The sequence below is a fragment of the Colobus angolensis genome, unplaced genomic scaffold, assembly GCF_000951035.1.
Source record: "Colobus angolensis palliatus isolate OR3802 unplaced genomic scaffold, Cang.pa_1.0 Scaffold11, whole genome shotgun sequence".
Taxonomy (NCBI): Eukaryota; Metazoa; Chordata; class Mammalia; order Primates; family Cercopithecidae; genus Colobus; species Colobus angolensis.
The window spans coordinates 15,430,203-15,442,953 of NW_012112030.1; the positions used below are offsets into that span (position 1 = coordinate 15,430,203).

General features: G+C 38.6%; 1 protein-coding gene across 2 annotated transcripts in view; it reads left to right on the forward strand.

The window, feature by feature from the left end:
* The window catches only part of AEBP2 (AE binding protein 2), an 81,912-nt gene that overhangs the window by 48,240 nt on the left and 20,921 nt on the right, over positions 1–12,751 (forward strand). For both annotated transcript variants that reach the window (XM_011954875.1, XM_011954882.1), the window contains exon 4: positions 6,019–6,205. In XM_011954875.1, coding sequence (XP_011810265.1) covers positions 6,019–6,205 — 187 coding nt within the window. The remainder of the gene's footprint in view (positions 1–6,018; positions 6,206–12,751) is intronic.

Genomic DNA, 12,751 nt, shown 5'->3' on the forward strand with positions numbered 1-12,751 from the left:
ATATATATATATGTATTTTTTTTTTGTTTTTTTTGGTAAAGACAGGGTTTCGCCATGTTGGCTAGGCTGGTCTCGAACTCCTGGGCTTAATCAATCCACTCACCTCGGCCTGCCAAAGTGTTGGAATTACAGGCGTGAGCCATCTCGCCTAGCCATATTAAATATTGTTTGTGGTCATGGTCAGTGGCAGATTCTGAATTTCAGAGGCAGAAAGAATCTGGGGTCGTTAATTATGTTACTCTGGTGTATTTATAGAAACCAATAAATCAACATTTCTATTTGGAATTTTTCTTCCTTTGATCACCTCATTGTCTGTAAAACTGGTGCTTTCTGATTTGTGTTCTGATAGCCCCTTGTTGATCTTCATAGGACTTCTGGGAATATGAATACCATGATCTTAGTACTAACAAAGACAGTCTTAGGATTGCTTCATCCAAATAAATTTGTTTGGAAAAAGAAAAAAACAATTCAGTAATTCTGTGTTTCGAATTTTAGAAAAGCTGCTTGGCCACTAACATTTTTTGTTGTTGTTGTTTGTGAGACGGACTCTTGCTCTGTCGCCCAGAGCAATGGTGTGATCTCGACTCACCACACCCTCCGCCTCCCAGGTTCAAACTGTTCTCCTGCTTCAGCCTCAAGGTTGCTGGGATTACAGTCACCTGCCACCACGCCCAGCTAATTTTTGTATTTTTAGTAGAGACATGGTTTCACCAAGTTGGTCAGGCTAGTCTCGAACTCCTAACCTCAGGTAATCCACCTGCCTCAGCCTCTCAAAGTGCTGGGATTACAGGTGTCAGCCACCATGCCCGGCCAACGTGCATTAGTATATAGGGTATTTCAGTGGAAGATCACATTTAAAACAGTCAATGTTTGTATTAGTCCGTTTTTCACACTGCTATAAAGATACTACCTGAAACTTAGTAATTTATAAACAAAAGAGGTTTAATTGACTCAGTTCTTCATGACTGGGGAGACCTCAGGAAAATTACAATCATGGTGGAAGGTGAAGGGGAAGCAGTACCTCTTCTTCACAAGGTGATGGCAGAGAGTGCAGGGGAACCTGCCATTTTTTAAAACCGTCAGATCTCGTGAGAACTCTCACACTATGACAAGAACAGCATCGGGGAAACCGCCCACCATGATCCAGTCACCCGGGAGGTTTCCCACTCAACACATGGGGATTATAATTCAAGATGAGATTTGGGTGGGGACACAGAGCCAGACCATATCAGTGTTCAACAACCAGCTTTTCCCTCATGATTGAAATTGGTTTCTTTTTCTTCGTAACACCATGTGTAGTGGCTTGAGTTCAGTGATAATTGATATATTTATGAGTGAAAATATAAAACATATTTGAAAACTAAAACCATACTCAGCAACATGAAATGCTCATGTAAAGAGAATGGTACTAGACTATTTGAAGCAACAGCAGATTTGTCTCTGACTCATATTCTGTAGAATGTTGATTAGTTGATGCCTAAAATTATTTTTTCCTTTAGCGGAGAAGAGTTTGTATTTAAGTGAAATATGTGTGATTCTATTACGTTTTTCTTTAATATAAGCACTCTTTAGTTCTAAATTTTACTTCTTTTTTTTTTTTAAATGATTTTTGATTGATAAATGACCAAAATAAAAGATAAAACAATTTTCTGTTAGAATTCTCATTACTGATTTCATTTCCAGGGACTGAATGATTGATGATTAAAATAAACTTTTTTTTTTTTTCCCTTTTCTGTGGGGGGAAGGTTAGAGATGGAGTCTCCCTTTGTTGCCCAGGCTCGTCTCAAAATCCTGGGCTCCAAGTGATTTTCCCACCTTGGCTTCTCAGAGTGTTGGGATTGTGCGTGCACTTGGACTAAAACAAACTCTTGATGATTACTCTCTGAGTTCTAGATGCTGCTAGGGCCTATTCTTCGGTGTCTGCAAGGATGCTGGGACAAAATGACTCTAAGACCCTATGGGGACCATATACAAATAATCCTGAGTGGAATCATCGCAAAATCCCTCTGAATAGTATACTGGAGGGTTTAAGTCTGAACTGTTGTTACCTCAGCCTTAATTGTAGTCAGCCATTCTAATATTGGAAATGTAGAGTTTTTTCAACAGATTAGTTGAATAAAGCAATACTAAACTAGGAACCCAGTTGCAAAGATTTCCTTATATTAATGTACAATTATACAGTAGGAGATAGAAAATACAGGCATAATAACTTCTAAAACAGTGAAGTGAGGAAAGTGAGTATTTTATGGCTTATTCTGTGATAGCGCTGGGTAATAGAAATATATATTTGAACCACATGTCATTTTAAATTTCCTAATGCCATATTAAAATAAAAAACAGGTGAAAATAATTATCTTTGGTTTTACCTAATATATTATTATTTCAGCATTATCCATTTACAAAATCAGTAAATTGTACTTTTTGATGCTAAATCTTACAGATATGATGTGTATTTGAGACTTAAAACATTTCTCAATTCAGACTAGCCACGTTTCAAATGCTTGGAAGTTATGCATGTATCTAATGGCTATATGTATTGGATGGTACAAAACTAACCCATCAGGGTAAATAAACACTCTCAATTCAAGTATCAAGCAATTTTGAGTATCAGGTTTTATATATTTATTTTTTACTTTATTTTTTTTTTAAACTGTGACTGAGTCTCACTCTGTTGCCCAGGCTGCAGTGCAGTGGCATGATCTTGGCTCAGTACTCTGCGTCCCAGGCTGAAGTGATTCTTGTGCCTCAGTTTCCTGAGTATCTGGGTTACAGGCTTGCATCACCATGCCCATCCCAGCTAAAATTTTTTTTTTTTTGAGACAGAGTCTCACTCTTTTACCCAGGCTGGAGTGCAGTGGCATGATCTCAGCTCACTGCAACCTCCCCGGCTAATTTTTGTATTTTTATTAGAGACGGGATTTCACCATGTTGACCAGGCTGGTCTTGAACTCCTGGCCTCAAGTGATCCACCCACCTCAACCTCCCAAAGTATTGGGATTACAGGCATGAGCTACTGTGCTCGGCTCAGGTTTTAAATTAAAAGTTAAATTGGTCATTACAGAAATGCAGTTGAAAACCACAAGATACCACTTCACATTCACTAGGATGATTTTAATAAAAAAATGAAAATAGTGTTGGTGAGAATGTGGAGCTGGTGATTATACAACATTGTGAATACACTAAATTCCACTGAATTGTACACTTTCAAATGGTTAATTTTATGTAATGTGAATTTCACTTGGATGACTAATATTAATTTAAATGAAATAAAGTTAAAAATTCATTTACTCAGTAACAATAACAGTATTTAAAGTGTTGAGTAGCAGATATTTGGCTAGTGGTTCGTAGGGTTGCAGTGACCTTGGCAGTGGACCATGTAGTTCTGTGGCAACGTGGTACTCCACAGAAGAGATGGTGACTCTAAAAAGCGTTATTATTTCTTGGTACTCAAAATATGTGTGGTAAAATTTTAAATTTTATATAAAGAAATCATTAAATGCTGACTTCTCATGGTCAGAATCCGTAGGTGAAAATTCTTGTTGCAGCCTGTTTGAGGACCATGCCATTCATCGGGTTGTTGTATGAATTAAATACTAATTTCAGAGCAATGAATATGGCTAATTGCCTCTATTCAGAGTTTCCCATAGCCCTGTGCTTTAATTAGGCCTTACGGTACTCCTTTGAAGTTACTGCTTCATATGTATGTTTTGCTGAACATATAGAAGCTCCTTTAGTGTAGTAACAATATCTTACTCATCCTTATACTTTTAGCATATTGTGTAATACTGGACGTAGATAAGTATTTGAACTAAAGTCTTGAATCATTTCTACCTCTTTTTTAACTTAGTATGCACCATAGAGTAAGTAAACATTTTTCATAGAGATGCTGAGGGCCATAAGGAGTCCCCAGAATATATTTTGTATGTCAAAATAAAGAGAGTAATTATTAATGGATACCATATAAGAAGAATGTGTGATTTTTTTTTTAATCAGCATCAGTAAACATATAGCTGTTTAGTTCTGCTAATATACTTAGTAATATCTATGATTTGCAAGATGCTTCTGGAAATATAAATATTCATAAGTATACATCTCTGTGTTCAAAATGGAAAGTGAGTTGGGATAAGTATATAGATACGCAGTTAAGTGTGAGGACAGCCTCAAGGGAGAATTAGCTCTTGTCCATTTGGGGCAGATTTAGAGAGACTTTATGAGGAAAGTTACGATTTTTACAAAAAAAGGGCTGTGTTGTGATTTTAGCAGCTTACAATAGGTAGAGGTACCTCGATTGAAGGAAAGAGCCTGAGGCATCTGAATTTTTAAATGCTGTTATCTAGATGAACTCTTACAAGATAAACCGCCTGGGGATAACATGATGAATATATTTGTTTTTTAACATGACAAATTTGTATGCTTAGAGTTGGTAAGTCAGAAACTAAGTAAATTGGTTAAATGACTAATAGAAAAGTCATTATCCATCCGTCTGTGGACATTTCTGTTTTGTTTTGCTTTAATTACCACGATTCATTTGTTAGAAGACCTGCAAATTTTTTTTCCCCAAGATATAATTAGAAATCACACACTTACACCGTAGTTAATTTGTATATATTAATTCTGGTGCCACCTGAACATTTTGCATTCTTTGTCAAAATAGCACATCTGTAAGGTGACTCGGGTAGTTAACCTTTTGATTTCTTAATATTGCAAGTACAGAAGGCTAAAGAGGCAGTATTTGAAGGATATTGTAGAGCACTGCACATGACCAACACTGAACATGTCTTTTCTAAGAGAAAGGCTAGATCTAATTGTTTAACAAATTAATTTTATTTATTTTAAAAATATTAAATGTAGTCCGTATGGGTTTTCATCTGAAGCTTAAGAAATTTGTAAGAAAGTAAGTTACAAAGACAAGGCAGGTGTGGTGGAGCACACCTCCTAGCTCTGTGGGAGGCCGAGGCAAGTGGATGGTTTGAGCCCAGGAGTTCAGGACCAGCTTACCCAACATGGTGAAACCCCCTCTTTACAAAAAATGCAACAACAACAAAATATTAGTTGAGCGTGGTGGCATGTGCCTATAGTACCGCAACCTGGAAGGCTGAGGTGGGAGGATTGCTTGAGCCTGGGAGGTCGAGGCTACAGTGAGCCGAGATCATGCCACTGCACTTCAGCCTGGGTGACAGACTGAGACCCTGTCTCAAAAAAAAGAAAAAAATACATTAAAAAGTCAATATTGAACTTTTCTGTCACCTGTTTTAATAGTGTATAACACTAGGAAGTCGACTGAAGGTTTTGAAGTAACACGTATCATAAGAAAAATACTTCAGAAATCCAGGAATCCAGCTTGGCATGGTGGCTCACACCTGTGATCCAGCACTTTGGGAGGCCAAGGCAGACAGATCACATGAGACCGGGAGTTCGAGACCAGCCTGGCCAACATGGCGAAACCATATCTCTACTGAAAATACAAAAATTGGTCAGGCATGGTAGCACACACCTGTAATCCCAGCCACTTGGGAGGCTGAGGCACAAGAATCACTTGAACCCAGGAGGCAGAGGTTGCAGTGAGCAGAGATCGCACCACTGCACCCCAGCCTGGGCAACAGCAAGACTCTGTCTCAAAAAAATAAAAATAAAATTCAGGAATCCAGTCATTGTCAGGATATCTAATTCTTTGTTGCAAAAACAGCTTATTGCTCCTGCTATAAAAATGATTAATTCAAAACCAGATTTTTCTGGGAAGAAGATCCCACTATTTTTGTATTGCATATAGTGGAAATAGCAGTAAACTGGGAGGTCGTGAAACTTGTTGCATTTTCAAGCTTTGTCTAATGTATGTCATCTTACTTGGCAACTTACTTCATAAAGTGAAAAGACTACTAGTCCCTTATGCTTCCTTTCTGGAATTAGTTCTATTATACTACTTACTTACTTCTGAAAATACTAGATACTCACTCATTTAGATTCTTCTCGTGCCCTACACAGTATGCCTGACATTATTTCTGTTTTATATTCTTTTAGTGTGTTGTTGGTGGCTGCAATGCCAGCTTTGCTTCTCAGGGAGGGCTAGCTCGTCATGTACCCACACACTTCAGTCAGCAGAACTCCTCAAAAGTTTCGAGCCAGCCAAAGGCCAAAGAAGAATCTCCTTCTAAAGCTGGAATGAACAAAAGGAGGAAATTAAAGAACAAAAGACGACGCTCATTACGTAAGTGTTACACTAAGAAAATCTGATGTATTTGATGGTTTTAAAAGATATCTTGGGCTTTTGTGCAAATCCACATGGAACTTCAACTCCTCTTCTATTAAAAGTAATAAACAGGTAGGATGCCCATCTGTCAGTGTGAGTGAGAATTCAGTGGCACATGTTTATAGTAGCTAACGGAGTATATGTGGCCTTCAAATATAAACTGTATAGAATTAGATTTGGGGGCTACTCTGATTCTCTTCTAAAATAACATTTAAAATGTGGTAACATTGGTATTTCTAGAAATATTTTAGAAAATTTGAACATGTTAAAAGTAAATATCAAGTAAAAGTTAAGTAACCTGTCTACTCCAAAGTAGTGTCTGTACCTGAGCTACGAGGTAGAGGCTGCAGTGAGCCGTGATCACGCCACCACACTTGAACCTGGGAGACAGAGTGAGACCCTGTCTCAAAAAACCAACAACAGAAAAACCACCACAAAGCAATGTGTGTGGATAACAAAGCAGTGTTTTGGTTTTTTTGTTTTTTGTTTTTTGTTTTTCTGAGATGGAGTCTCATTCTGTCATCAGGCTGGAGTGCAGTGATGTGAGACAGGGTTTCACTATGTTGGACAGCCTGGTCTCAAACTCCTGATCTCAGGTGATTGCCTGTCTCGGCCTCCCAAAATGCTGGGATTACAGGCGTGAGCCACCACACCCAGCCAATAGCAAAACAATTTGAATGTAATGTGTGTCATTGTACCTAGTCTGTTGTAACATATGTACAATGTTTATGTGCTTATTTACCAAAATGTATCCTTGATGTTTAGGATAGAAAATAATTAGATGTTAAGGCTTGTAAATGCTGGGAGCAGGAACAGACTTTGAAACCTCAGAGTGTAGCTGGTCACTGCTTCTTTGCGTCAGCTGGTTAGTTTGTGGCTTTTTTTTTTGGATGGAGTCTCGCACTGTCGCTCATGCTGGAGTGCAGTGGTGTGATCTCGGCTCTCTGCAACCTCTGCCTCCCGGGTTCAAGGAATTCTCTGTCTCAGTCTTCAGAGCAGCTGGGATTACAGGCACCTGCCACCACGCCTGGCTAATTATTGTATTTTTAGTAGAGGCAGGGTTTCACCATGTTGGCCAGGCTGGTCTTGAACCCCTGACCTTGTGATCCACCCGCTTTGACCTCCCAAAAGTGCTGGGATTACAGGTGTGAGCCACTGCCCCGACCAGCTGATTAGTTTTAACTGTATATCCTCAATGAAGAACTACCAATGGGTGAATGAGTGAATGAAGCTGTTGTTGAAACGAAGTCCACTCCAAGCGTGAATTAGAAAAAAATAGATTGTACTTTACCCTTTCTCTGGGGATTGATTAGTATAAACAAGACTCCAGACACTAATTCCTGACTATGAAATTAGTCTGTAAAACACTGAAATCTTTTTGTTACTATAGAGTTATAGCGGACAAATGAACAGACCAGAAAACTGTTGTTGGTTTTTTTTCCTACCTCATTAACTGAGAAAAGCAAACTTTCTTAAACTCTTAGTTTCATTCTTGCTTTTTTTTTGATACAGGATCTTACTCTTGCCCAGGCTGGAGTGCAGTAATAAGATCATGGCTTACTGCAGCTTCAGACTCCTGGGCTCAAGCAGTTCTCCCACCTCAGCCTCCCAAGTAGCTGGGACTACAGGCCTGAGACACCATGCCTGGCTAGTTTTTATTTTTTGAAGGGATGGGGATCTCTCTGTGTTCTCCAGGCTGGTCTTGAACTCTTGGGCTCAAGTGATCTTCCCACTTCAGCCTCCCAAAGTGCTAGGATTACAGGCGTGAGCCACCACACCTGGCCTTAAGTTTCTTTTTTGTTTAAGTAATCATATTTATTTTTAATCAACGTTGGCTATTTATGGTACCATTTTCATTTTGACCTCCTTTATAAAAACAGAAATTTAACATTGTCATTTTACTTGTGTTAATATCGAATATCTTGCAGTTGCATACAGAAAATTGCTAAATATATATTATGGTACTCAAAAACCAGATAACTTCTCCACCAGTTTCACCTAACCTCATTGTTATTTTAGTCTCAGTGTATACACAGTAATCATTTAAATTTTCTGACTTTTCACATTATATACTTGGCAATATCTATGCAATTTGCTACTCTTTGTCTTGTAGAGAAGATAGATTCAGCTAAATACCCAGTTCTTGCTTAGAAACAAAGTACTAGTGCCGGCTTAAGTATATGTTTCTTTTGACAGTGGTGTTTCCCTCATACTAACTTAGCTTGTCAGGCACGCTGCATAGGGAGAGTTGGCAGAGAGAGGTGGTGGATGAAAATACCTTTTTGTCATCTGTTTTATTGAGGAGAATGGGGTTAGTCCTGCATATATTACTTTATGAACTTTAAAAAGGATCCAAAGCTTTTTCACTGTGGGGAGCCATTGTTAAGACAGTGCTGTGATTTGAATTAGCATGGTTGCAGCTGCTGCAGTTCACTCTTTCTTTAAAAGTATACATATCTATAGCAGTTATCTTTACCTAGTATCTTCCTCATGTAATTCAAGAAGATAGTTTTTACATAACTGTGAAAAATATACCTTTTAAATAGCAGCACTGCAGCAAATGTAATTTTCTGTTTGATAAAAAATTTTTTTTTTAACCTTTTTTTTTTTTCTTTAGACAGAGTCTCACTCTGTCAGCCAGGCTGGAATACAGCGGTGTAGTCATGACTCACTGCAGCCTCGACCTCCTGGGCTCAGGTGATCCTCCCACCTCAGCCTCCCAGGTAGCTTGGACTACAGGCACACACCACCACACCCAACTAATTTTTGTATTTCATTTTTGGTAGAAATGGGGTTTTGTCTTGTTGACCAGAGCTCTTGAGCTCACATGGTCCACCCATCTCAGCCTCCCAAAGTGCTGGGATTACAGGTGTGAGTCACTGCACCCAGCCTGATAAAATTTAAATATGTGTGTGTATATATATATATAATATATATATATTTTAAATTTTTATGTAATTTTTCATTATTTTAAAACATCTTTAAAAAGTATTTTTAATGCTTTTCAAAATATACTTTAAAATGGAAAGAATAGTATAATAAATACTTGTATTTCTCTTCACTTAGAGATTTACCAATATGGTACATTTGTTTTATCTTCCTACCTATATACTTTTTTGGTCATGGACCCAAAATTCTTAAGATGCATTCCTAAGCATAAAGATATTTTTCTACATAACCACATCATCATCATTACACCTAACGAGAAGATAAATCATACAATATATGTAATTTTGAACCATGGGAAAATAGAGTTTCTATTTTTGTGGTTTCCAAAGTTTTTTTTTGAGGCAGAGTCTCATACTTACTGCCCAGGCTGGAGTGCAGCGGTGTGATCTTGTCTCACAGCAACCTGTAATGTTAGGTTGTCAGTTTGTGATCTTTCAACTTTGTTGTTTTGTTTTTGTTGTTGTTTTTTTGAGACAGGGTCTCACTTTATTGCCCAGGCTGGAGTGCAGTGGTACAGTCTTAGTTCACTGCAACCAGTGCCTCCCAGGTGCAATCAGTTCTCGTGTGTCAGCCTCCTCAGTAGCTGGGACTACAGGCACACACTACCATGCCCAGCTAATTTTTGTATTTTTAGTAGAGATGGGGTTTTACCATGTTGGCCACCAAGTCTCAAACTCGTGGCATCAAGTGATCTGCCTGCCTCGGCCTCCCAAAATGCTGAGATTACAGGCGTGAGCCACTGTGTACAGCATCAAAGGTTTTAAATTATATATCTTATTAGTTAAAAAAATACTGAGCACACAGTCTTAACACATGTAATTTATACATTGTATACGGGTAATACTACTAATGCACATTATGCAAAATTGCCAAGAAGGAATATTGAAAAAGAATGAGATGAAGAAATTAACAAAGGTGTTATATTCTTTCGTTACTCTAATGGATCATGACACACACCTACTTTGGAGACTACTGTTGTAGTTTGGTATTCTTGATATATACAATGCAGATAGTGTGGTTAAGGTCTGAATGCACAGGCTGAAGATTGACGGCTCCTTTCATTATTGTGAATTTAAGTGATGGCTTCAGTGTTTAAATTTGAGTGAGGAGTGGTCAATTTGAGTGATTTAGAGTGATGAGTTATTATTTTCCCCAAGTGTTTATTCTTCTTAGGAAAAAGCATATATTTGGAGAGCTTGGGGAAAGTACACAATTTTTTTTTTCGAGTAGCCACTGATCTAACAGGAAAGTGATGTGTTTCTCAGAACTCTCTCCTGCTCAACCCTGAAAATGTCAAGTACTTTTTTCTTTCTGATTTCCCATTGTCACTACATTCTTAGTCTTTTGGGTTCTGCTCGTTTCTTTTTTTTTTTTTCCTTTTTGAGACAGAGTCTCGCACTTTTGCACAGGCTGGAGTGCAGTGGCACTCACTGCGAGCTCTGCCTCCTGGGTTCATGCTATTCTCCTGCCTCAGCCTCCCGAGTAACTGGGACTACAGGCGCCCACCACCACGCCCGGCTAATTTTTTGTATTTTTAGTAGAGATGGGGTTTCACCATGTTAGCCAGGATGGTCTCGTTCTCCTGACCTCATGATCTGCCTGCCTCAGCCTCCCAAAGTGCTGGGATTATAGGCGTGAGCCACTGCGCCTGGCTGGGTTCTGCTCATTTATTGCTAGTTGGTGTTTTATTTTCTCTTGTGGAAATATCCAGAGAAAAGAGCTGTTTGTTTAGGTATGTTCTGTTTAATGTGCCAACTGGTGAAAATATTCCTCCATAAAAGCTATGGTGGATTTGTGTAGATGTTTTGAGAACTCTTTGAATAGCCATAGTGTGGGAAATCAGCGTATATGTAATTCACAATATGCTGTACCAGGGAATCAAGCCAACTCTTTTATTAGTAAAATTGAATTTTCAATTACAGATCTTGAAAAATTACATGTATTAGTAGGCTCTACAGATGTAAAATAATCAACGTATTTATTTTGAGCAACTTTCTTATTAGGAATAAGAATAGAACAATGTATAATAATAATTAGTGGGATGAAAATTGAAATTTGAAAATGTTCCTACCAAATTAAATCTTCAATGTATAATTTTTTCTATTACACTAAAATATTGCCTACGGTATGTTTGTGAAATAGTTTGTTCTTTAAAAAAAATTCCATGGTGGAACATGCCTGAAGTCCTAGCTACTCAAGAGGCTGAGACAGGAGGATCACTTGAGAAAATTAAGAGACTGCAGTGAACCATGATCACACCACTGGTCTCTAGCACCTTGGGCAGCAGAATAAGACTGTGTCTAAAAGAAAAAGAAAAACACCAGTTATATAAGCTTATTAATATAAATGGCCTTATGATTTATAAGGCATTTTTATATGCATTTGTTTTATTTAATTACAATTGAAAATTGTTAATGATAATTTACATTTTACAAATAATGCACAGTGTAATGCAGGTTAAGTAGTTTGCCTGCTGTCAGACAGGTGATAACTGGTGGAGTTGATTGGCAGCTTTGGTGGACTGATTGGTGTCCAAAAATTTGTTTGTAATTTTCTTAGATCATTGTTCGAATAGTTGTTCATAATCAAGAAAATACTTGTCAAGGCCGGGCGCGGTGGCTCAAGCCTGTAATCCCAGCACTTTGGGAGGCCGAGACGGGTGGATCACGAGGTCAGGAGATCGAGACCATCCTGGCTAACACGGTGAAACCCCGTCTCTACTAAAAATACAAAAGAAAAACTAGCCGGGCGAGGTGGCGGGCGCCTGTAGTCCCAGCTACTCAGGAGGCTGAGGCAGGAGAATGGCGTAAACCCGGGAGGCGGAGCTTGCAGTGAGCTGAGATCCGGCCACTGCACTCCAGCCTGGGCGACAGAGCGAGACTCCGTCTCAAAAAAAAAAAAAAAATACTTGTCAAAAACTTGAAAATAGGCTGGGTGCAGTGGCTCATGCCTATATACTCAGCACTTTTGGAGGCCGAGGTAGGCAGATGACATGAGGCCAGGAGTTCAAGACCAGCCCCAGCCAGCATGATGAAAACCCAGCTCTACTAAAAATACAAAAATCAGCCGAGCTTGGTGGTGTGCGCCTGTAGTCCCAGCTACTCAGGAGGTTGAGGCATGAGAATTGCCTGAACCTGGGAGGCAAAGTTGTAGTGAGCTGAGATGGCGCCACTGCACTTCAGCCTGGGTGAAGGAGTGAGACTGTGTCTCAAACAAAAAAAAACCCCTCAAAATAATAATATTGTATTGTCAGATTTGTACAACTTGAAATTACATGATAATACAAAATGTTCATGAAATTTATTTTGTATGTTTGGCAGTGGTGAGTTTGAGATCCTGATACGTAGATGATGTTCTCAGATTGCTGAAAATACAGACCTTATGCTGAGGAGAGATGTTGGGGAGATGTTTATCTTTATCTACTAAAGATAAAGTTTTATGAAAAATGAAGTAGCTGAGATGTGGAATCATGAGGTTTAAGGTTAGAACTTAACTTACCAAGGGTCAGAATTAACCCACATTCGCTCATTAGTTGAAATAATGCTTTTGCATATT